The sequence below is a fragment of the Adiantum capillus-veneris genome, chromosome 28, assembly GCF_014529385.1.
Source record: "Adiantum capillus-veneris isolate H3 chromosome 28, ASM1452938v2, whole genome shotgun sequence".
Taxonomy (NCBI): domain Eukaryota; kingdom Viridiplantae; phylum Streptophyta; class Polypodiopsida; order Polypodiales; family Pteridaceae; genus Adiantum; species Adiantum capillus-veneris.
Window position 1 is genome coordinate 23,915,992 of NC_140958.1, and position 23,981 is coordinate 23,939,972.

General features: G+C 42.0%; 1 protein-coding gene and 1 pseudogene across 1 annotated transcript; one reads left to right on the plus strand and one right to left on the minus strand.

Annotated features, from left to right (window-relative positions):
• Positions 1 to 321: 321 nt before the first annotated feature.
• On the plus strand, positions 322 to 865 carry LOC147420177 (uncharacterized; annotated as a pseudogene).
• A 5,341-nt stretch (positions 866 to 6,206) lies between these two features.
• Positions 6,207 to 9,056, minus strand: LOC147420178 (protein trichome birefringence-like 19). The gene is made up of 3 exons (XM_086504245.1): positions 8,268 to 9,056; positions 7,881 to 8,155; positions 6,207 to 7,301 (listed from the first exon to the last, which is right to left on the minus strand). Exons 1-3 carry the CDS (start codon positions 8,626 to 8,628, stop codon positions 6,549 to 6,551), a joined length of 1,389 nt encoding a protein of 462 aa, XP_086360371.1. The 5' UTR covers positions 8,629 to 9,056; the 3' UTR covers positions 6,207 to 6,548.
• Positions 9,057 to 23,981: the final 14,925 nt, after the last annotated feature.

The window sequence follows — 23,981 nt, forward strand, 5'->3', positions numbered from 1 at the left end:
TCTTGTACCCACTCTCATAGGAGTGCGGATTAGTGTATGCTTGTGTGGCTACAAACTTTGCTAGTCACAGGTTTCACAGGTTTTTTGTAAATTTTTGCAGGCAGTTACAGTGGGATGCATTTTGAGATAGTTTGCTCTCTACTTGCGTATGTGGTTATGCTCGGTTGAGCAGTTTGTCCCAGTTTATACTTGCAAAGTTTGCAGATTGTGGAGTTGTTTTTTGCATATATGAGCATCGATCTTGATGCGATTGGTCATGGTTTTCATGATTGTGTAGTGGTCGAGTGATCTCCCACTTTGTTGCCATTTTGACGTTCACTTATGGCAGCAGACATGTGTGACATTGAGAGACGGCAGTCTCGTTCTTGCCGATACATACGATGTTGGCATTGTGGTCACATAGGGCACATTAGGCGCCGTTGTTTTAGACGTATGAGACAGCAATGAATGATGTATGTGAGATGCAAATATGGCTTTGACACATGTTAGAGAGGTAGTTACAATGGCAGTTTATGCCAGTGATGGTGATGTCATGCTTGCCTCGAGTGTACCTCTTGCAGTTTTGTCTATGGATAGCACACTTCCTCCACATTGATTACTAGATAGAGATGATGCTTTCCATGCCACACCATGTCGTGAGTGGTTCAGCATATTTTTTAGTGGGATACTTGGCTGCGTGCACTTGGCCGATGGTTCGGCATTTGACATAGAGGGTGCAAGAGACGTTTGTTTGTCATTGCCCAGTGGTGCATCATACACGCTACGACATGTGCGCTATGTTCCTCAACTGAGACAGAGCTTGATCTCAGTGAGACAGTTAGCAGACTTTGGTTGTCAGATACTGCTTAGAGAGCAGTCTTTCTAGATGCATTGTGGTTCATTAGTGATTTCCAGAGGAGCCCACAGCGGCCTGGTATATCCTATGCATGTGACTGAGATTCCAGACGGCGTGGTCTCGATTTTTTTGTTGGCATTCTTTGAGCAAGAGATGAAACATGTCTCCTTCATAGGTGAGCTCCACCAAGCTCATGAGACAGAGCATTTAGTTGTGCAGGACGTGCCACTAGACTCTGTAGAGACAAAGATAGAGCAGCAGTGCTCTAGTGAGACACAACAGGTGTTGTCAGACTTTGTGCAGGTAGAGGTAGAGCACGTCTGCTCCCTAGAGACATAGACATAGCTGAGAGGTATGGATTTTTTTAATATGCTCATGTTAGAGGCTGATGAGTTGGTGCCAGGATGCATAGTTTTGCCTATGGGTGACAGGGACGTAGATTTCTCAGTGTCGGTGTTGACACATCCATACGAGATGGGTAGTCTTGATGATGCAGTGATTGTTTGCAGATAGCGCATGGAAGGCGAGTACAGCCAGGTTTGCACAGATTTCGTCAATATTCGGGCGTCTCATGTTTGACTTGTTAGTGTCAAGGCCCGATCTAGCAGTTGTAGTGGGAGCATTTACAGTAGGGATAGTCAATCATACGGTGGGGCTGACACTAGCATGACGCTGCATGGAGCTTTGCAAACAATACAGAGTTGTCTGTGGGATTTACATGCAGGCTCTAGAGTGGGTACACACACTCGCCTACCACCAGAGCCGATACGACTGCATGTAGATCGACAGAGTGAGCCAGTGGGCATAGATTGACAGAGTCTCTCACCTAGTTTCTTGTGCATACTAGTAGTTTAGCTAGTAGGTCTCACTTATCGGCGTATCATCTTTAAGTGGGAGATTGTTGGGGTAAAGGTGCTACGCCTATACCCGGGGCTGGACGTCCAGTGTCCGGCTGCCCACCCACTGTGTATACACACTTTCTTATTCTTTCTATACATAAGATAAGGAGCACCTCAATCACACTTGAGTTACTTCCTGAGGTTTCTCCACCCACATCCTGTGTTCTCTCTCTCTTTCCTTCTCACTCTTCGCACATGCACCACATTCCCGCACTCACAAGGCTTTGTGAGGCCCCCATATAGCTTGTCTTTCTCTTGCTCTGACCGCGGAGTAGAAGGAGTGAATCTATCTTGGATAGATTTTTTCTATGCTAGTGACCACATCTATGACATGGGGGGATTTGTTTGCATTTTGGCAGGGACTACTTTTTCCAACCATGCGCTAGTGATTCTCACTGCGATATACAGACAGAGGAGGGGGGGTACGATGTTGCGCATCCTTGAGAGGATCTTGCTGGATCCAGAGCTTAGAGAGCGAGTGGTGGCACTTTGGACAAAGAGCTTGGACATGCAGGACACCCATATTGTAGAGTGGCCTCTGGACTGCAGTGGGATCCTGGAGAGTGGTTTTAGAGAGACCCCTTCTCTTCAGTTGATCACCCTGGGATTCGCTTCTTTCAATACATTGTTTGACTAGGTCACCACATACTGACAGCACGGAGAGAGGCTCGTCCTGCTACAACACTTCATTGGCAGCAGGAGGAGTGCCTCACAGCTAAGTTCTTGTCAGGTTTTTGGGAGTGGTTGTGGGACTCCAAACAGCCGAGGAGAGTCACTTTGTTCCATTGGATTACTGCACACAAAGCTACAACATTCGAAAGCTGGCTAGTACACAATGGCTTTTTGGCAGCCTCTACAGCTTGTGACCATCCTTTGAAGAGTCAGTGTCACTATTTGTGGGACTGCCTCATGGCCTAGCAGGTTTGGCTTCGAGTCTTTGGCTGATGCTAGCTCTTTCCACAGCATGGCAGTACACTTCGGGTGTTGCAACCTGATCCACCCGTACAAGCTTTGCACTCCATTTCGAGCTAGGCACACCATCAAGATGATAGTGATCTAGGGGGGTCAACCTTCACGTCAGCCTGCCACAGAGCTTACCCCCCAAGAGTGGTGCAGAGAGAGAGAGAGAGAGAGAGAGAGAGGTGTGTTGGGAGCTCGTTTGTGGCCTGACACACTAGTTCATTTGGCAGGGTTGTTGCTTTCGTATCTTCGAGGCTCACCCTATCGGCAAAGACTTTTTGTGATTTTTGGTTGGAGCCGATTCACACTCTCAAGGATCAGTTCGAGAGACTTAAGGACAGCTCTACAACCGCATGCAGGAGCGCACAGAGGCTTTCCTTGAGACACTGGCGCCTAGGGCCTTTCTTCACCTTGGTCCAGGGTGCACCCTGATGGCACTACAGTCAACCTATGTGGCTATTTTGTTTACTCACTAGGAGAGTCACCCCTTGTTTTTGATGTAGCCCTCTCTAGTAGAGGTGGTTTGTAGCCCTATGGGCAGTTTTATTAACTAATGGAAAAATATTTTTCTTGGAAAAAGAAAACAAATGCCCAATCCTGTGTATGGATGACTTGTTTGATCAACTCTTTGGGTCAAAGTGTTTTTTCAAAATTGACATGAGATCTTGCTATTATCATGTTAGAATTAGACTAGAGGATGTTGTGAAGACAACATTCAAGACCCATTTTAGGCATTTTGAGTTCTTGGTTATGCTATTTGGGCTAACCAATGCTCCAATGTCCATACTTAGAATAGCAAGTGTTGGAAATCCTTTGACCAAGTGGTTGCCTAGCTTCAAATCAATGGCATTGAGAAGCTACTTGTCAACAAGGTTTAAGAAAGCCTGGACATTGTTCTGATGTCGATCTGCAAATCTACTTTTGAGTGGAAAGCCTGGAAATGACCCATGAGTAGCCGTTTCTCTAAACCCTATACCAAGGGCATTTACCAAGTGTTAATTCATGAGGCTAATTGGTTTGTCCCTTTAAACCAGTAGTGGAAGAAGCAATGGTCAGAGGTTCGATGGGTAGAGGTCACAAAGAACATTTGGAATCCATAGTGGCCTCATTTTATGAAGATATTTCTATGAAAGGTACTTTGGGGGGCCTTACCGACAGGTGTCAAGATTCAAGCGCGTGGTATCGGGCCCGATAGATGTTCAGGGTGCAGATTGGCTAGTGAAGACCTCGGCCACCTTTTCATGGAATGCACGGCTATTAGAGGCCTTGCAAGAAAGATGTGCAAATGGATACAAAGGACGTGGAAGATAGTGTTTTTCAAGAGGGATTTGTACATTGGTGGCAAACAGCTTCGTAGTTCTGCTCTTCTAATTTGTACTCAAATTGTCACTTATTGTTTCTTCAGTAATATATGGAAGGACAGGAATTGTCATGTCTTTGATAGCAACCTCTATGTGGCTAGCTTCTCAGAGATTGTACAAGAAAGCAAGGAGATAATATATGTGGTAAGTAAAAGTCATAACTCGTATGGTTGGCTTAGGGCAACCCTCGCCATCCGATCGAGCCCTGTTGTGTAAAGGATTGGGTTGTTCCCAATAGTACATGGCTAGGTACTTGTAACCAAGCTCGGGCGTAACACCTGTCTCTCAAGGCTCGGCCTGAGCGTGAGGCTGATTTCTATATCTTTTGGTGACTTTATAAAATAATCACTCATAATTGTGAGTTTTGCCAAAAAAAAAAAGAAATTTTATTGGCATATTTGTTCAAGGACGTCTAGACTTATGTGTTGAAAAGCGATAATCAATAAAGATGAGCGTCTCAAGGTTCTGGGGCTACTCTATCCTTTAAAGATACCTCTAAGAAAATGGGAAAGCATTTTTATGGATTTTATTACCGGTTTACCCAAGACTAGTCGAGGGAATGACTCGGTGAGGGTGGTAGTGGACAGCTTAACCAAAATGGCAAAGTTTATTGCCACAAAGAAAACATTTAAAACGCCTAAGTTGGCAAAACACTCTATTGAACATCACTACAAGATATATGGCCTGCCCGCAGATATAGTGTCAGATAGAGATAGAAAGTTCGATAGTCATTTTTGGAGGGAAGTCTTCAAAAAGTTGGATACTACTTTGAGCATAACAGATCATCCGCAGTTGTCTGATGGTCAAACCGAAAGGGTCCTACAAATTTGAGATTTACCATTGAATTTTAAATTTGAAGGTGAGAAAATCCACAATATATAGAGAGAATTAGTGTAATAGTGTAAAAACTTTCAAAATTAATCAATTTACCTCTATTGTTTCTCAAATGTAAGTTTGCCAATTTTTTGGGAAAAAGTTATTTTCAAGCATTGTTCTCAAGAAACTTAAGGATTGCACTGGCATCTCTTCGCAATTGAGCATGGTCCATCTAGATTAATGCAAACAAGTGCTTAAATTTTCATTTATTAATGTTATGTGCATGGTTTTTCCTCTCTTCACAATTAGGCATGGTCCATGTTATTGATGCAAGCAAGTGCTTAATTTTTCCTTTATCAATGTTATGTATATAAAAAGGTTGATGCAAATAACTAGCTATTTATTTCTTGTTTGTATTGATGCACATTAAAAAGTGTTGAGCATAAACAGGCTTTACAATAACATGGCAATCATAGGTGAAAATGGTATGTGGAAGTTGCCTCATGTGGTAGGGTCCTGATGGAACAACTTCCTACATGACAAGAACACATCAACTGACGCACAATTTTATGGTTTTATTCCAGTGGCCAAATGGCCAGGAATTAAACCTTATGGCCATGGGCCTTACGCCAATCATGAAGGCAAAGTGAAAGGAGGTGTTCCTTTTGAATGCATGCATGGATAAGTCCAAGAAACGATATGAAAAATAAGGTCTTCATAAAGATGACGTTCCATCCATCGTTTATGTGGAGCCCAAACCCTTCAAAGAAAAGCTTACATGCTGTTGGGGGTTGGGGGGCGAGGGGGTGCGATCGAAAGGCCTCGGCAGAGTGAGTCACGTATCCAATCGTGCACATTGCAGTGAAGGCAAAAGTGTAATTGCCCCAAAAAGGACTTCACTTTCGCCAAAACACACAACACTCTTTGGTCTAGAACGTTTGAACTAAATCAAACACTCCCCAAAAAGAAAGGAGGGGTAATTTAATTCATAAAATTTATTTTATTTTATACTATCTTATTTTACAAAAAAGTTAAAATTTTTAAAGAAACTTGTAAGTTTATTAAAAAAAATTGGGTCACTTTCTTGCCTCCTCACAGTATGTAAGTACTAGGCTTTTTTTAATACCATTTGAATGCACATGATATATATATGTACTAGGCTTTTTTTAATACCATTTGAATGCACATGATATATATATGGTTTCTTATATAAGTGCACCACCCCAAAGCTTACATGTTAGAGAACTTAGTTGTCTTTATATGATGTAGAAAGAAGGGTGTGACATGTATCATTGATAATTCAATGAGGCTTTGTAGAAAGAAAGGCATATAGAGTGCGAGGGACAAATGAATATTAATTTTTAAAAAATGCTCACCTCTCTGGTGGTGATGGGTGTATATTTCAACAAGTTTGCTTTAACAAAGTGCACAAGCAGAGCTTGGAAGTTGGGAAGGCAGCTAAGTGCTCATGTCAATAGTGGCACTTGCATGGTTTATGGGTTCCAATGTGGTAGAGATGAAACTCTGCATCAACCCACATCCGGTACGATGCACAGATTTCTATGAATTAAGGCGAGAGAGTGATGCCGGTCAAATAAACAAGAGCCAGGCACACCCTTGAGTTGATGTAACCCAACAATCAGACCCTAAATTTACATTCATATGAAAAGGCATAACTCAAATATGCTTCATCACCTCCAAAATCATGGCACTCCAAGTATCAACAGCCCCAGGAAGACACCAATGCACACAATCATTATGCATCATTGGATGCATATCATGGCCATATGGGCCAGGATGCGCGTCAGGCCGTAGTAATGCCGCCCGCGTTCCATCCACAATCTTCAGCTTGAACTTAAATCTTGAACTTTTCTGCACAGTCTTGCCAAACTCTTCTAGTTGTATCTTGTACATTTCCATCGATCGATCATCTAAAGCAATGGACTTGCTCTTAGCAGGAGCAGTCTTTGTACAATTCCCCCCTTCATTCCATAGGCCATTCTCCCAATGCTCCGGAGAGTAAGTCCTAAACAGTACCACCCCTTTGTACTTGGACGAGATGAGAAAGTCGAAGACGGTCCTCAATGCCGCTCTGTAGGCAAAGCCGTAGCCGACATCTGTGAAATTCATGCTTGGGCAATAATGACAGCCCACTGGCTTATTTTGCACAAAATAAACAGAAGTCCTGTGATACCAATGCCCTCCTGAGAGGACAATGTAGTCATAGTCATGCAATGTGGGTGCCCAGACCTCGTCTACGACATCCACATGAAGCTTGGCACTGCCCTTTGGAAGACCATCAGCTTCCTCCTCAGTGCCTTTAACCAAGAAAGGAGTCCATACAACAGTTAATGTAAAATCATGTTTTTTGAAGTACCAACGCATGTTTCCATCGGCACCATCATTGAACGTATTCTTGGGAATCTCCACCTGCAATAAAAAATGTCAGGGCTGAAGTTCAATTCTTCCTTCTCTTCATGGCAAAGCCAATGCAAGCCTTGATTGCCTAATATTCAAAGCATGCCCATGAAAAGCTATATACTCTCTGCAAGACCCCTTCTCTAAGAGAAAAGCAGGAAGCATGGGCTATCCTTACCTCCCTTCTTTGCCCTTTCTTTATGTTCCATAAAATTTACAGGCTTCGCAGTGAATTTGGTATGAAGAAGAACAGAAGCTCAAAGAGTATGCAACCACAGAGTTGAGTGATATATAGTAGCAAATGGAAATAAGAGAAATTATATATGACAATCAGGCAACCCCCAACAACGTTGCTGCTACATCAAACCTTGAAAATGAAAAGCTACAGCCTACTGCCTTTGAGGTTGCTGTCTCTGATGTCGCGGGCACCATCATCAATCACTCAATTGATAAACTTCATTAAGAATTGATGATTTCAAGCTGCATTATAATCACAGGTAGACATAACACCCACACATGCATCCCTTTGCATTACTGAGAGATTGCTAATTCATATGCCACAACAAATTGAGGTCTTAGGACAGTAATTACCTGGGCAAGATAGCATATAACCGACTGATAACTGTTTCTACCTAAGGAGTCTCCGATAAAACCCAACTTCTTTCCTTTGACGAGTTTCAAGAAGGCCTTCGCATCGAATAAGGGCAGCTCACAATCACGAGGTTTCCATCTCCAATACAAGAAGCCATGATCTGGGCGTCCATTTTTTATGCAATTCTGATTAGGCTGAATAAATGGGCATGTCAAATTGTAAGCAGGCCCTTCAGCATGTGGAATCCAATCTCCTCTATAAATGTTGCAACCGCCTGGATAATTATCGCAATTCTGATCTCAGCTTTAAATTACAAGGATTCTCTTTTGCATCAAAAAGCTGAGGCATAACATGCACATCAACACCTTAATTATACAAGTACATACCGACAGAGAAATCGATCAGCTTCGTAACATCTGAAACAGGAGGAGGTGAGGCAAAATCCTTGGTAGTCGAAGAAGAAATGGGACTGGCCTCGGACGTAGAATTAGGAGAGACGCCGTCAGACCGATCAGATTCCGAGCGCTCCTCTGCTGCACCACCACTCGGATTGATCGAATACTGGGAAGTGTAGTCTAAAGACACAACAATGAAGCAAACAAACAGCACCAGGCACGCCGTCCACATGATAGATTTTCTTTGTAAAGGGAGCTTCCATAGCGCCTGCTCAGCTGCTGTGGCAGCTTTTGGTGGGCGCCCATCAGCCGCCTGCGGTAAGGGAGAGTATAACTTGAGATAGGTTGTCATGAATTCTCGTCGCTAGCCCCACAAGAATGAAGGGATCATCAATGCAGGAAGTGGGCGGTGCTGTACGAGGCGTGTGTGTGTCCGTGTGTGTGTGTGTGTGTGTGTGTGTGCCAGAGAGAGAGAGAGAGAGAGAGAGAGAGAGAGAGAGAGAGAGAGAGAAAAGGCCCGTGTGTGGGCGATCAATCGCAGAGAGGACGTCGTATTGACAAGCAGATGCAGAAGAGGAATATTTACATGCTGCACACGATATTGAGCAGAAGAGGGGGCTCTTCTGCTCAATATGCACACGAGGATGCTAGCAGCTTCGCGCCTACTAGCAATTGACTGATTGCGAGGGAGCAGCCGAATGGCAACAGGAGGAGGGCGAGGACTGCTACTGGAAATTGAGATTGACTACAAGAAATTATTGCGAAGAGCGATGGCAGGATGACATGCGCTTGTCGGCAAATAGCGACGGGCGACCCAAGCATGAACTAAATTTACATATTCTATTCTACGTATTGGGTTTACTGAAAAAGACGATGGGTTGCCAGCAGGACATCGCCCACATCCAGATCGGCTGGCAAAATTGCCATATCCATGAGCAAGCAAGCGCAAGAAAGAGCTAGAGAGAGAGAAGAAAGAGAGAGGAGAGAGAAGACAGAGATTCTGCCGGAGAGTCTTTCTCTGTCTCTCTCGGCACTGGGCAGCCATACCATGCAAGCAAGCGCCAGAAGGAACTAGAGAGAGAAGACAGAGATAGAGACTCTCTCTCTCTCTCTCTCTCTCTCTCTCTCTCTCTCTCTCTGTCTGAATCCTCCCATGATTGTTCCGACGACGTTAAAAAGTTCTCTTCTTTCCGCTGTCTCCCTCCTGATCTCTACGTGACACGGGCATGGTGGGAGCTGGGGTAGGGGCGTCTCTCTCTCTCTCTCTCTCTCTCTCTCTCTCTCTCTCTCTCTACCCTCCTCCCATGATCAGCTACATGTGTAATGCAGGCGAAGAGGCGGTGGTCCAGCTCAGGTAACATAAAACATCAACCATATAGGCGACGTCGTGCTGATGATGGTGGTCCAGCTACAAGTCTTTTCTAACAATCTCAGCGCGCGTTTTCATCCACCTAGTTATTCCTTGCCCGAATGCATCCTATCCTCTAATCAGGCGCTGATTTTGTAGTAATACGAATAGCAAGTTGGTATGTAGTAAGCCCTTGTTTAAAATCAATTCCCATATTTAGTATTTTTCTTATTTTTACTAAAAGGAAATTTATTCCTTGTAAAACGTGGGTATTTATATTGACTATGATATTGGGCCTCTGTTTTTGGTAGCAAAGTGCACTTTCTTGTGTGTGGTGATACAATGAGCGTCCACGAGCGTTACCAAGGTCACTTGACCGCATTCGAATCCATGATCCGATCAGGATGAATGCTCAACCAACCAAGCTAGCTCCTTTGGACATCATAGTATAGCAATACAAATAGTTAAAAGGGAAATTTGTTTTAAAGGGGAGTTGGCCTAGTGGTAAAGGCGAGAAACTCTATGCGCGCTTGTTATGGTTCAATCCCTCTGACAAGCAAGTGTGGATGTGTAGGCGCAATGTCGTAAAACTAGTAATGTGTGGATGTGTGGGTGCAATCTCCTAAAACTAGTTATGTGTTCCTTATGGAATGTGGATATTGAATAATATAGACATTGGATGGGCTCTTTAAATAAAAGTTTATGTAATTCTTGTTATATCAATAGAAATATTTAACTTGTGGCTAAAAATAAAATTTGTTCCTTGCCAAATATGTGGGTGTGGAATCAAGTAAATTTAACACAAAGTTCTAAAAGGACAATAGAGGAAAACCATACTTTCAAACCTGTTCATTACAATTGAACACTCTCCATCTTTCTGCCTTTTTTCCCAAAAGAAAGAAATCGATAGTTTTGTTTGCATCTCTCTTCCCTCTCTCTCGTTGTCCATCTTTCTCTTTCTATGACCCAAGTTTGGTAGATTAGCTATCCCATTTCCCTCCTGCTTAACAATGTTCTCAAGTACAAGATTGGTCCAATAGTCTAAAAGCACAGTAGCCTTATACATTATTTAAATGGGACGCGCTAGATTTCTTGCAAACCCAACCAAATTTTGCTGGATATTTTATATTTAGATTTTTTTCTTCAAGATTTATTGTGATATATCATATGAGAAATATACTTATAACATAGCCCATCATCAAACTCATTTAGCATATGTTGGACTAACATTATCCATGGATATGCTTTTCGGTAGAAGTGAACCCCTTAACATAGAAGCAACACTCCGCAGAGACCTCAAAGATATTTGGGTGAAAGCGCGACATTAGCTTTTCTCGTGTGTGTGTGTGTGTGTGTGTGTGTGTGTGTGTGTGTGTGTGTGTGTGTGTGTGAGAGAGAGAGAGAGAGAGAGAGGGAGAGAGGGGAGAGGGGGGGGGGAGGGGGGGGGGGGGGGGGGGGGGGGGGGGTAACCTCCTATCACCCAAGTATGGTAGATTGGTTGTACCTTTGTCCCCTTGAATACCAAGCCTTGAGTTCAAGATGCATCTGAGGTCTTTTGATGTTCTTCCTTAAGACCTTAAAAAGTTCTCTTGTGTATGTCTCTGAGGTCTTTTGGTGTTGTTCCTAAGACATTAAAAGCTCTCTTGTGTGTGTGTGTGTGTGTGTGTGTCCCTACTAAGAAGAGAAAAAATGGAATAATTTGTCGATTGGTTATCCATTTCCCTCTTGAATAATGGGTCTTGAGTTCACGACTTGTCGATGTCTCTTGGGATGTTCCAATTGCAATGTTTCAAAGCTCTCTCTCTCTCTCTCTCTCTCTCTCTCTCTCTCTCTCACACACACACACACACACACACACACACACTTGTGATGCTCATTTCCACACACCCCACATGATATGTTTTTGTCGGTCCCATAAGGCATATGGGTCTTGAGTTCACGACTTGTCGATGTCTCTTGGGATGTTCCAACTGCAATGTTTCAAAGCTCTCTCTCTCTCTCTCTCTCTCTCTCTCTCTCTCTCTCCCTCTCTCTCTCTCTCTCTCTCTCTCACACACACACACACACACACACACACACACTTGTGATGCTCATTTCCACACACCCCACATGATATGTTTTTGTCGGTCCCATAAGGCATATTTGGCCTTCGAGGACAATTTTGACACATCTCTCTCTCTCTCTCTCTCTCTCTCTCTCTCTCTCTCTCTCTCAAGTGGACACGCAGGAGCACCTCTACCTTCCTTCCTCCTTGGTCGTATCACAAGGTTATCCTTGTACTCCCCTTTATTCAAGGTACTTATAAGTAAACTTTTCCATGAATATATTGTACATCCCTTTTACTTATTTTGTATATTTTTCCTCAATATTGTAGAAAGTAAACTCATACAGAAATGTTTTCTGATGAGTTCTATTATTTGAAATGAAAAAACAAATTGTGAAAACCTTCAGTATGAAATTCTCTATAGTTTGTCATGCTTAGGGTAAGACCGGACAGGCCAAGGGCCAGGACGGACATGCGGTCAAGGGGCACTATTTTTGGATGGCTATGAGCCTATATATAGTGAGGTTGTGTGGAGAGTTGAATGGTCCAGTCCCCTCTGTCTTACACTGGTATCAGACTCCGGGGAGGGGGGAGCTATGGAGGAGGGGAAAGCATTGCATGGCTATGGATGATCTCTCTCTCTCTCTCTCTCTCTCTCTCTCTCTCTCTCTCTCTCTCTCTCTCTCTCTCTCTCTCTCTCTCTCTCTCCCCCTCTCTCTCTCTCTCTCTCTCTCTCTCTCTCTATATATATATATATATATATATATATATATATATATATATATCTTTCGATTGATCCTTCATGGAGGGTCAGGTTGTGAGCATCTCTCTCGAAGGGGGATGTGAAGGCCGTGGGCAGGTGCCCTAAGCAGGAAATTTCTCATCTCGGCGTGCTGCGTTGGCAAGCCCCCTTGCAAGGAAGGTGCAAATTGGACCTGCATGTGCTAAGGACGGCATGGCACCAAAGTGGATCGCCCCACTGGGAGAAACAAAAAACGCTTATGTGTCGTCACTGTCCCGAGTCCACAACATAGTGAGTGATTTCAAGCTCCCCCATGTTGTCGCTGCAGGTTCGGCATCACCAAGTTTTTTCTTTTGTTTTTCGTCTAGCCACAAAGGGCACCCTATTTTTGGACATTTTCTTCTACTAAGGATAGTGGCCCATGCTGCGAGATTGGCAAAAAACATGAAAGGCAGGTCCCCTTGGGTCTGCATTCCACTAACCACTCGGATAGCCGTACATGCAACGTCATAGGATTGAACCTATAACGTGGTAACTTGAATGCATAAAACCAAATCGGCAAGGTGCCGAAAGCCAAAGAGAAGCTGCAACGGTTGCAATCTAGCACATAATTGAGCATTGACTAAAGGAGGAGAACAAACCCAATTGGTCGACACAATCGCGGGGCAATTTTCTTGGTTTTCCCCGAAGGAGGCAAAGATGCTCGACAGGGCGGACAAGTAGCAAGGCTACGACAAGGTCTTAGGCACTCGAGCAAGGCTTGAGATTCAGAAGGGCAAATCGGCACAACTTCGAGCCAACATGGATTAACAAGAAGCTTGGCATGCATGATCATGCAACATGCAAGATGTTGACAACAAGGGCATTAAGACTACAATGACATGGTCTCGACACTCGAAGGAGGCTTGTAAGAGTCAGTAAACAAGTTGACTTTAATGTTTTTAATTATAAATTCATGGAATCGTGCAGTTTTCTCCACATTCCAAGCATGGCAAGCAAAGGTTGTCTCTGTCCTAACACCGACAGTAGCGTCCCAAGTTGGGCTAGTGAATTGTATCATGCAAAGGCAAGGCCTCACCGATTGGTAAGTTATCCAATTGCAGTAGGCAAGTTAAGGCAAGGCATGTGACTTGTCATGCATATTTCTTCTCACCTACCTTCGCTTAACGAAGGCAGTAAAGGTGCTCGATATGGCCGACCACTTATTATCGATTGAGAAGCTGATAGGAGTCTCGTTATTTCCCCCTGTAGACTTGCATTTTCACTAGGGCATGGTTCCTAGGCAAAGTTTTTTGGAGCTTTAATCGATCAAGACAAATCTATATGGTCAAGGACAAGAGTCATCAATCCAAGCAGGTAAGAGATACATCACTTGCAAGTATTTTTCAACTTTCTTTTCTATGACATCCGTATGTTAGCAGGGGTATCCATTAGCTATGAGCACAGGAACTCCATGAGTTTTATTCTTACAAAAGTACTTATGTGAAGCAAGGTTTCAATTTAAGTATCTTACATTGAGGTTTCCAAAGTTTGGAATACGAAATTAGCTCTCACTCTAGCATTAGGTATGGCTAAGAGCCATATTTAAGAGATTTTTTACTTTTGGATTTCCAAATAACTAGCTACAAAGGGCAACAAGGTTAGACACTTTCAAAGGAAGGGCTAAGAGCCATCTTTTTTCAAAGGGCTACGAGCCATCTAAGTTAGAATGGCTAAGAGCCATCTATTTGTAATCCATCAGGGATTGCTCTAAAGATAGAACAGATCTATCCAGTTGCCTTTCTAATGACTCTAATGGACAAGCAAGAGTCTTGCCACCATTAATGATTGTTTAGGTGTCATTGTAGCACCACGTACTTTTAGTGTGACGATCAAGTTGAGTTTTTGATGATCTTAAACTTGTAAAGGCTTATCTATACAACGGTAAGTATTTTAGACAACATAATTGTCCACAAAAAGGATCGCTATCAAGCAAATCATTCATGGGACAACATGAATAAATTAAGAAAGCCTGTAAGTAGGTAATCTCTTGTTGCAAACCCATGAAAATCTAGTATGACTACTTTCTTTGGAGTGTTAGAAATCATTCTCTTATGTTCGTGGAGAGATATGATTATTTTGAGATCCAATTGTGAATAAGATCCCAACTTGAGAAGATCTGTTGCATAGTTCTAGCACTGATTATGTCTCTAGGAGTGGTATTTTCAGGGGTATGACCCAGCTAAAAGACACAAACACTCCATCATTGTTGAGAGTCATAGTTTGACCTCATCATAGTTATAGTTTGAAGGAAATAATTCTATAATCCACGAAGGGATAGTGGACAAGTTCAACTTTCCAAGTTGATTTCAATCACTTTTAGATAAGATAGATTGTGATGGTCGTTGTCAACCGCTAGTTTGAGCAGTTCGCATGTAAAGCCTAACCAAGGTGTTTGACAATGTACATACTAACCAAGGAGTTTGGATTGCAAAGGCAATACCCAAGGTTACCAATTTATACTGCTTGTTTTCACTAATCTTTCAATTAATGTTACAAGGCCTTTTCAAATAAGAGATTTGGTCATGTGCACGTGACTATGGATAAGTGAATGCTATGTTCAACCTTCAGGTATGCATGTGATTTGGTTTTATTCTATTTTTGAATATATTTTGCTTGAATTCTCTAAGTAGGATGTGACAGCTTGAATGATTTCCATTTTGCTCTTCAAAGACATGACAAGGTCATGTCGGAGCAAAGAATTTTGGGATGTAGTATCCTAGATGCATTTTTATTGTTAAGGACCTACATGATAGAGTTTTGTTTGGCATATGTTGTCACAAGAGGAGCAACATGGTCATGGAGTTCGGTTTAGCCAGTGTGGAGCAAGGGTTATGAGGGTCCCTCTCACTCATGTTGCTGAGTATTTACAATTTCCTCCACACACCAATACATTTCGTACTTGAAGGATGCCATTTTTCTAGACATCCTTATATGAGACATATTCCACATGTGGAGAATATGAGTCTTTGGGAATAAAACTGGCGCCTGTTATTTTAATCATGTGTCGCGACAAAGTCCTTAGGTGCTACAGACGGGAGCGTAGAGAGCCCTGCAAAATACTCAAAATAGCGCATAGCAAGACATAAACAAATAAATCTACGTACCTGTCAACTCACACAAATCCATAATCGAGCACAATACGAACAGAGAGAGACAAAGAGCGAGAGAGAGCGAAAGAACACGTGCAGGCGCACCTCCTAGAGCGGAGTGCTACGCGAGCACGGTGAGAGAGGAGGGAGGAGAGAAGAGAAGAAGACACAAGCACTGGGTGCAATCTCCCCCCGTGCAAGAGTGATCATTTCCCTCTTGCACATATTTGTTTTATAGATTTCTTAAATGGTCAAATGTGAGTACAAACTGGCCAACCGGTCATAAATGGCCAAAGCTCATAAAAGAGCACTTGAATAATAAAATGTACAATGTATATATTTTCATTCGCATAGGCCTCGCTCGGTAGTCTTTTCCACCTGTCAGCTGCAATAAATAATAAAATATCAATTCTATAACATACCTGTCCGTTGGAAAGCAACTGTCCTCAGTTGTGAAGATAAAGATCTGTAAACAATACTTGTCAAAAACAATGATTAGAAATGTAGATCTGTATCAAATAGTAAAGAAAAATCCATAAAATTAGACAAGATTGCTTATGCCTAGCGTCATCCACATACTACCTATTCTAGTGTCCCATACCACTAGAATAAGCAGTATATGTCATACCCTGATGAATCAGGATATCATTGGTTACACTCATCATCAATCTCATAATGGCAAGTCTCATCACATAAACACTGCCATAATAATCACTAGATACCAAATTCCAATCCAATTCCAATTCCACAGTATAAGTCCAAATCCAAAGCATTTTCATTATGTACCCGGGTAACAAAATCATACCAGTTACAATGGTGGCCAACCACTGTAGCATGATTTTGTGATCGGTGTTGCCTCATCCGACGAGTCTACACCAATAAAACATGTTTCCTAAATCGGCGAATATGCACTAATGCTGCCTAAATCGGCGAATCTGCATTGGATATTGTTTGAAAATCATAGATCTAAAGTTTATTAATGTGTTGCCTAATTCGGCGGATCTGCACCAAGATGAGTATCTACACACTGCTTAGATCGGCGAATCTGTGTGTGTGTGTGTGTGTGTGTGTGTGTGTGTGTGTGTGTGTGTGTGTGTGTGTGTGTGTGTGTGTGAGACCAATGGACTAGGCAAGACATAAAGGAAAAAAATATTTACTATGTTGTTGACATCACAATGCAGTATATCAAAGCACTTACAAATTGTTCTGCAGTATCCCAAAGCACCTTAGCTCACCGGAGTAGCTACATAGCTTATTGACAAAGCATCTCTATGAAATTTCCATGAGGGCATCCTATATGTATACCATTAGTGGCATATGGGCAGAGGTACGAGTACTGCAACTGGTAATTTTGTGTTAGTAATTTGCAATGAAAGAAAAGAATATCTAGTCTATCTAGAATTCAATTTAATATTAGTGTGTGATTATACTTTGAAGATGTACAGTGTTGGCACAATGACTTGACCATTGGAATTTGAAAAGAAAGTAAACAAGATTAAAATAAAAAGTTATCCATAACCTTGCTGAAACTGAAATGTGAGACAACTTAGCGAGAAGAAATACTTTGCAGTTCTCGCATAGATCCACTAATGCCACAAACAAACATAAAAAACAATGCAAGAACCAAACTAGTCTAAGTTGTTTCAATGGGCCAAAATAAAAGAAGTAAGAATAAAATTTTGGTGGAATCATTACAACTCTATATGAAGGATAAAAGTATGTTGACTACTTACCGAGGCCTACCATGATTAGCCTTTGATTCATGAGAAAGTGGGATTATTCTGCTTAGATTATGTAAGAAGATGGGGTAGCCCTATCTTGTATAAAAGGGTTAGTATACGAAGTCGAATAAGCATCGATCTGTAGTTAATGATATGCTTATAATAAACTCAAAAGAAAATAGTGTCCATTCTGGTCTGCGTGGCTCTATCTGAATGATTGGACATGAGATAAGTAGTGAAAATAATCTCATGTGGGTGCATGTTGGTGGGACACATGGTCATATTTCCCTAAAGGTGTGGTGAATGTAATAAAGACAGGCATGTTGAGCAATTATTACTAAGAAGTAGAAAAATATGCAAGTCATTTAGCAAGATTTTTTTTTTTCCATAAAGTTGCAAGTACATCAAATTTGAATCTCTACAAATGAGTTCATGACTTTTGATAACCTGAACGAATCACAAAAGGCGAAGTAGTATCATGATACACTTTGCAGAAAGTGGTTACAACGGAGAGTTTTAGTGTGGATCTTTGTAGATATGAGCAGATCAAATTTTATACTAACTTGTGCTAATCAAAATTATTTAGTACAATGCAGAAAAAATACGAGAAATAATGTGGTGTTCGTATGAAAAAACCATTAAAAAATAACCATGCTAGATTACGTGTGCTACGAGAAGTGTTGACAACTTAAAAAAAACCAAAAGACTAGTTATGAATCCCGGCATACGAGAGCCAACGGAGCTGTTGCGATATCTATAAAAATAAATTGGGCTACATAGAGATCTATGAAAGGAGGGTCAAAGGGAGGCTGGATAGGCTTATTACAAAATAAGAACTAACAAAAAACAACAAAAAAAACACATGTCTATTGTGTAGGGGCGGGGAAAGTAGTGCTAGGAGGGGCGCGCCGAGGTTTCTTGGTGTTAGTGGAGGGGGGTCGTCCGAGGAGGTGTTCGGTGAGGCTCATTAGAGTAGAGTTTAAGGAGGCATGCACGTCCCAAAGTTGAAGGCAAAGCTTCGGAAGCAGTTTTCCAAGCGGTTGTAGTCTCGCCGAAGTTGTGTGAGCTCATCTTGCAAGGACTAGAAGGTGTCAAGGATGTCGGTTGTTTTGTTGGGCGAAGACAAAGCCATAGGTGATGGTGTAAATGTGAGGAGCCTTGGAGAGAGAAGTTCCGAGTTGACCCGATGGAAAAGCTATCGATGATGTCGATAGAACTGGTTACTGTGAGGAGAGTTGTGAGAACCAAGCTCCAGGCTGATACACTCCTTGTGGATCGACGAATCCAATGGCTGAAGAGTAATAAAACTTCATTGAAGAACTTCGCAATGTCCTCTTCTGTAGGGAGTTGTACTCGCAGAGAGTGGCGAAGAAAAGACAAAAAAGAGTATTTTAACGTCATAGGAAACTATCCCAGGAGACCTATACGATCAAAATGATATGAGCCGTGTGAATCTAAGCCTATGTCTGTGTACAAATTAAAATGAAGTAGATTTTCAAAAAATTCCTCATCAGCAACATCGTTAATGAGCAGTCGTTGCAAGGCTTCATCAATGTCCGTAATCGTAGCGGGGGACAAGAGGGAGAGGAAGAACCTTGGAGTACTTGAAGAGAGGTAGATAAAGCGCGGGGGGGGGAAGAGTTGTTTGCAGTACTCCGTCCAGAGCTTCGGCATGGTCCACCTCTGTAAGTCATCGGACTAGGAGGAAGAGAGAGAGAAAAATAAATGTAAAAAATAGTGCAGCTCCTGCGCCGTCAGCCACAGATGAGGAAGAGAGAGAGAGAGAGATTTCGTCATCGTAGGAGAGAGAGGGATGGCGGCTGAACAAAACCACAGAAAGAGAGAGTGTCGTTTTCTCTTGCGGCGGAGAGTGGCGATGACTGACAAAGAGTGAGAGATAGAGAAAGTAAGAGAGAGAGAGAGAGAGAGAGAGAGAGAGAGAGAGAGAGAGAGAGAGAGAGAGAGAGAGAGAGAGAGAGAGAGAGAGAGAGAGAGAGAGAAACGGGTATTGCCCGCCAGGAGGTCAGAGAGAGAAAGACTGCGTGTGTGTGTGTGTGTGTGTGTGTGATTAGAAGGGGGTTGGTTGGGGTTGGCGACTCTGCATGGCAGTTGGGTGGTGCACAGTATGCTGAAACAAGTAGGAGGTTGGTGGGATAACAGGAGTCGCAAAGTAGAGCTCGAATGTCATGCAAAAGTGAAGTGTTGGTCGTAGGTCATCAACATGGCAACTGTAGAGAGAGGTTAGGTTTGGTCGGCCACAAAAGAGAAAGAGAGAGAGAGTCAAACTGTTGTGGTTGGCAGCTACAAAGAGATGAATGCAGGCCATGCAGCTTGCGGCCGCAAACTCGAAAGCCCTCATTAGCGCTAGCGGTTGAAGTCTGCATGGCGACGGTTGGAAAGTAGGGGGTGAGAGTGAGAGTTCAGTGGCCGCCGTGGGCGAGAGTTGAGAACCGGTACAAGTTGGTGGGTGATGACAAGCAGTTAAGCTATGGTTGGCGCAGCGCAATAGAAAAAGAGAGAGAGAGAGAGAGAAAGGTAGGGTCTGCATGCTCCTGCCCGAATCAGCCATGCTACATGCTGCTGCCCGGATCAGCCATGCAAGAAAGAGAGAGATTTTCGCAACTCCTACATGAGGGTCGTTGATGAGGGATAGAAGGCAGCTAACAGTCGGTCAACTGACCAAACCAGAAAGAGAGGAGTAAATTCAGTTCCTCTTGTTTGCTGCGCCAGACTGGTGGTCGTCATCATGCACTATTCATCTGCAATTCACGCGGGCATTCGACTATATCCGGCTACAAGTGATAGTAAGACATGCTAGGCGCTCTCGGTCGTAGAGCACGGTGGCCATTTGTCGTCGATGTAGCAGCGCAGTGACGCTTGACGTGAGGGCATCATTTTAATAATATTTTTTTTTTAAATGTTAATTCTTTGGTTATCATGGGTTCTCACGGCCAATGACTGAGTTGCCAGGCTTGGCAAAGGCCGCCTGATTCCCAATACATCATCCCCTTCTACATGCTAATTTCACCAATTGTTTCGGCGAACGATGCTATGCCTTCTCTGTATTCTACTAATTGAGTAGGATACGAGTCTCTATGACATGAGAGTTTATTTTATTCCTCTTCTCATCCTTGTAGTAATCCAAAAGAACATCGACTCTAGACTCGTCCTTCATCTCTTTGAAAGAGCGGGCGATGCTTAATTATGCGAGTACATCAATAATTTGAGATCAATTATAGATCTTAGTCAATATATAACCTCTATGATGCACAAATATATCATTCCGGATATAAAACGTACACAAATTATACAACTATGTGGTCTTTCTTTGACGAATAAAAGTAACGACAGTAATTTTTCTCTTAAGTACGCCTAGAAAGAAACCTTCATAGCATGCAAAAGATAATTAACATATAAGAGGGGGGGGGGGAATGCTTATCTCGAGCCCTTGGAGCTCCCCATAGCCTTTAAACTTGCATCCACAAGAACGTAGGCAAAGCTCTGATACCACTGCTATAGACGGGAGCGTAGAGAGCCCTGCAAAATACTCAAAATAGCGCATAGCAAGACATAAACGAATAAATCTACGTACCTGTCGACTCGTACAAATCCATAATCGAGCACAATACAAACAGAGAGAGACAGAGAGCGGGAGAGAGCGAAAGAACACGTGCAGGTGCACCTCTCAGAGCGAAGTGCTACGCAAGCACGGTGAGAGAGGAGGGAGGAGAGAAGAGAAGAAGACGCAAACACTGGGTGCAATCTCCCCCGTGCAAGAGTGACCATTTCCCTCTTGCACGTATTTGTTTTATAGATTTCTTAAATGGTCAAATGTGAGTACAAACTGGCCGGCCGGTCATAATGGCCAAAGGTCATAAAAGAGCACTTGAATAATAAAATGTACAATGTATATATTTTCATTCGCATAGGCCTAGCTCGGTCTAGTCTTTTCCACCTGTCAACTCCAATAAATAATAAAATATCAATTCTATAACATTAGGTGCTAGTCAAATCCGTTTACTATACCATTCTGAGCACATTGTATTAGGAACAATTTCAGTGGCCAGAATACTTAGTAAGGCTTGTTAAGGTTACAAGTAATGTTAAACAACTTTAGTAGATGGTTGTTTACACATGTAGCTAAATTATGTTCTATTAATGAACAAGTTCATTTGGTATCTAGATGTGATGGATTTTCACATTGTATTATGGTCCAAATATGTTAGCACGGTTTTCACGTGGAAAGTATTTAGTTCTTTTTGTGTGAGCCATGAGCATAACATTAGCAAGTACGGTCATGATATGCATGTTCGGATCTATTTTTTGCTAAATGTATGCACACTAGGTGTTATAGGTCCTAGTGTTTAGCAAAGGTGGATTTGGAGCGGCATGCACAGTCATGATATTGATAGCTTCTAAAGCATTTCGCACTGTATGTGCACTATGTATATGAGACTAATTGTAGATCTATCAATCACCAATAGAGGTCATGGTTCGGTTTGGGTGCTTGTAGATTAGCTCACTACAGTTAACCGAGATGGTTGTTTTTAAAATTATTGATTAATCAACAATAATGCAAGGAATTGTAATCCTTGTTTACAAGTCATTTTGGAGGATTGTCTATAAACGGTGGAAAACACGTCTCAGTATTGTCAGTTATCCAGAGAGGATAGGCAGTTGAAAAGTGTTAATCTTGTGCTAAAGAATATGCTAAGCACGTACGTTAGCACCAAGCAATCCAATTGGAAGGGTTATTTTGGTGTTTGGTTACCATGAGGCAAAGCATGTTGCGAGACTAAGTTTAGTCTCTTCATGTTTAAATCGGGTTCTCAACATTGAACATCGGTTACGGTGGGGTTGTTTACTGATAAAAAATGATATAAAGTCAAGGACTTATACTTTAATGATGAGTTACGTCAGCCAGTTACTTTTATGGAAAGTGAAAAAGGTACTCTTTTAGATACATCTTACTTGTGATTACTCGTTTAGCACACTCAAGTGAGTTCTAAATGAAGTTTATACGCTATGTTGGTGAATATGGCACAGTTACACAAGACGATTGCAAAGGGACAACAATGTGGAAAAACAAGATGTTTGTCTTTATTTCATTGAACCTCCTACTAAATCGTGTTCCAATCAAATGGACAGCTAGATCCATGAAGAATGCCACTGCAGAAAACATTAGTGTTCTTTATGAAGATATCATCACTTTTTCTTTTGAGGACAAAAATGCTTCTCCAAGGGGAGAGTAATGTCATGCATAGGATAAGACCAGGTAGGACAAGGGCCAGAGCGGACATGCAATCAAGGGGTCCTATATTTGGACGGCTCTACGATCCTTTATATAACGAGGTTGGGTGGAGAGTTGCATGGTCCAATCCCCTCTATCTTACATAGATCACCACCAAGAGTCCTATTGGTGGAGTGTAAATGTTGCCATATATTGTATACATGTAGGCAATCAGACAATGATCCAGCTCACATAACATACAACATCAAAACGTACGCGAGATTTATATATTCTAACAATATGAGACTGGGTTTTCATTGAGGTTGCGAAATGGACAACTTCCTCAAATACCTGGGCAATCGACACAAAATAGATCTATTTCTATCTCTGCCTCTCTCTCTTCCTTGGGTAGAGAGAACCTCCATCTATGACCTCTTGTTCTTTTTTGAGGACTTTTTTTTAGGACTTTCTTATATTTGGTGTGTGCAAATTTATTGCAAGTATTGAGTCGTTGTAAGGATAGCTCATGTGTTCAAGGCATTTTATCTTATTCATTTTACTTTTCAAGGAAAATAACATATATTTTCTATTTCAATTCGTGTTCTTCAAAATTTTCAAAGATTCAACCAACACCATTATTTACTAGTTTCCATTATCAAATCTTTCTTTCTTGTGAAATTCTTATGCAGAAACATTTGCTACAAATACACCCAAACTCCTATCGCATATGACTTTCTCATTGTGCAAAGGGTTGTGGATGAGCGATTTTTGCATATAAAGTCACAATTCAAATTTGCAAATTGCATTTGAATCCTATGATGAGGAGTTTGCAATTTAGAGACAAATTCTTATTTGAGACATCAAGCTCGTACAATACCTCATCAGAAAAGAACACGTTCACAAGACTCCAAGTATATCTCAAATTTTTGTGCTTCTCTTGGGGGTGCAGCCACTTTCTTTTTGGAGGATGATCTTGGCATTGGGTTCCACCTTTCAAAAATACCTATAGCACATGCGTTCAAGAGGCATTTATAAAATCCTTCACACACACACACACACACACACACACACACACACACACTTCACCATGAGTTAAAAGACTCCTTTTTTTCATAAACCTATAACTTTATTTAAAACTTTCATTTTGTAACCCCTCTAATACATGCAATTGTGTCACTTTTTCAAATATTAAAAACCCCTGTGGTTGAATTACACTTATAGATTTTGAGGTGGACCCCTAATGCCCTAATGCTCATCATTTTGTTGTAAAAAAAATTACAATCGTACTAACATCCATGGAGGCTATTGTTTGCACATGTGGTGGCGAGGGTGGTATTTTTGCACATGTGCCGAGTTTACTAGGTGAGCTCTATAATTGTTCTTAATTGTTGTGTAAACTCAGAACATGTTCTCAAGGTTTTTGATCCCTTATCTCACTGCTTGTTGTCATGAGATGCTTAGTGTTTGAAAGTTCCTCATTATGTTGAGT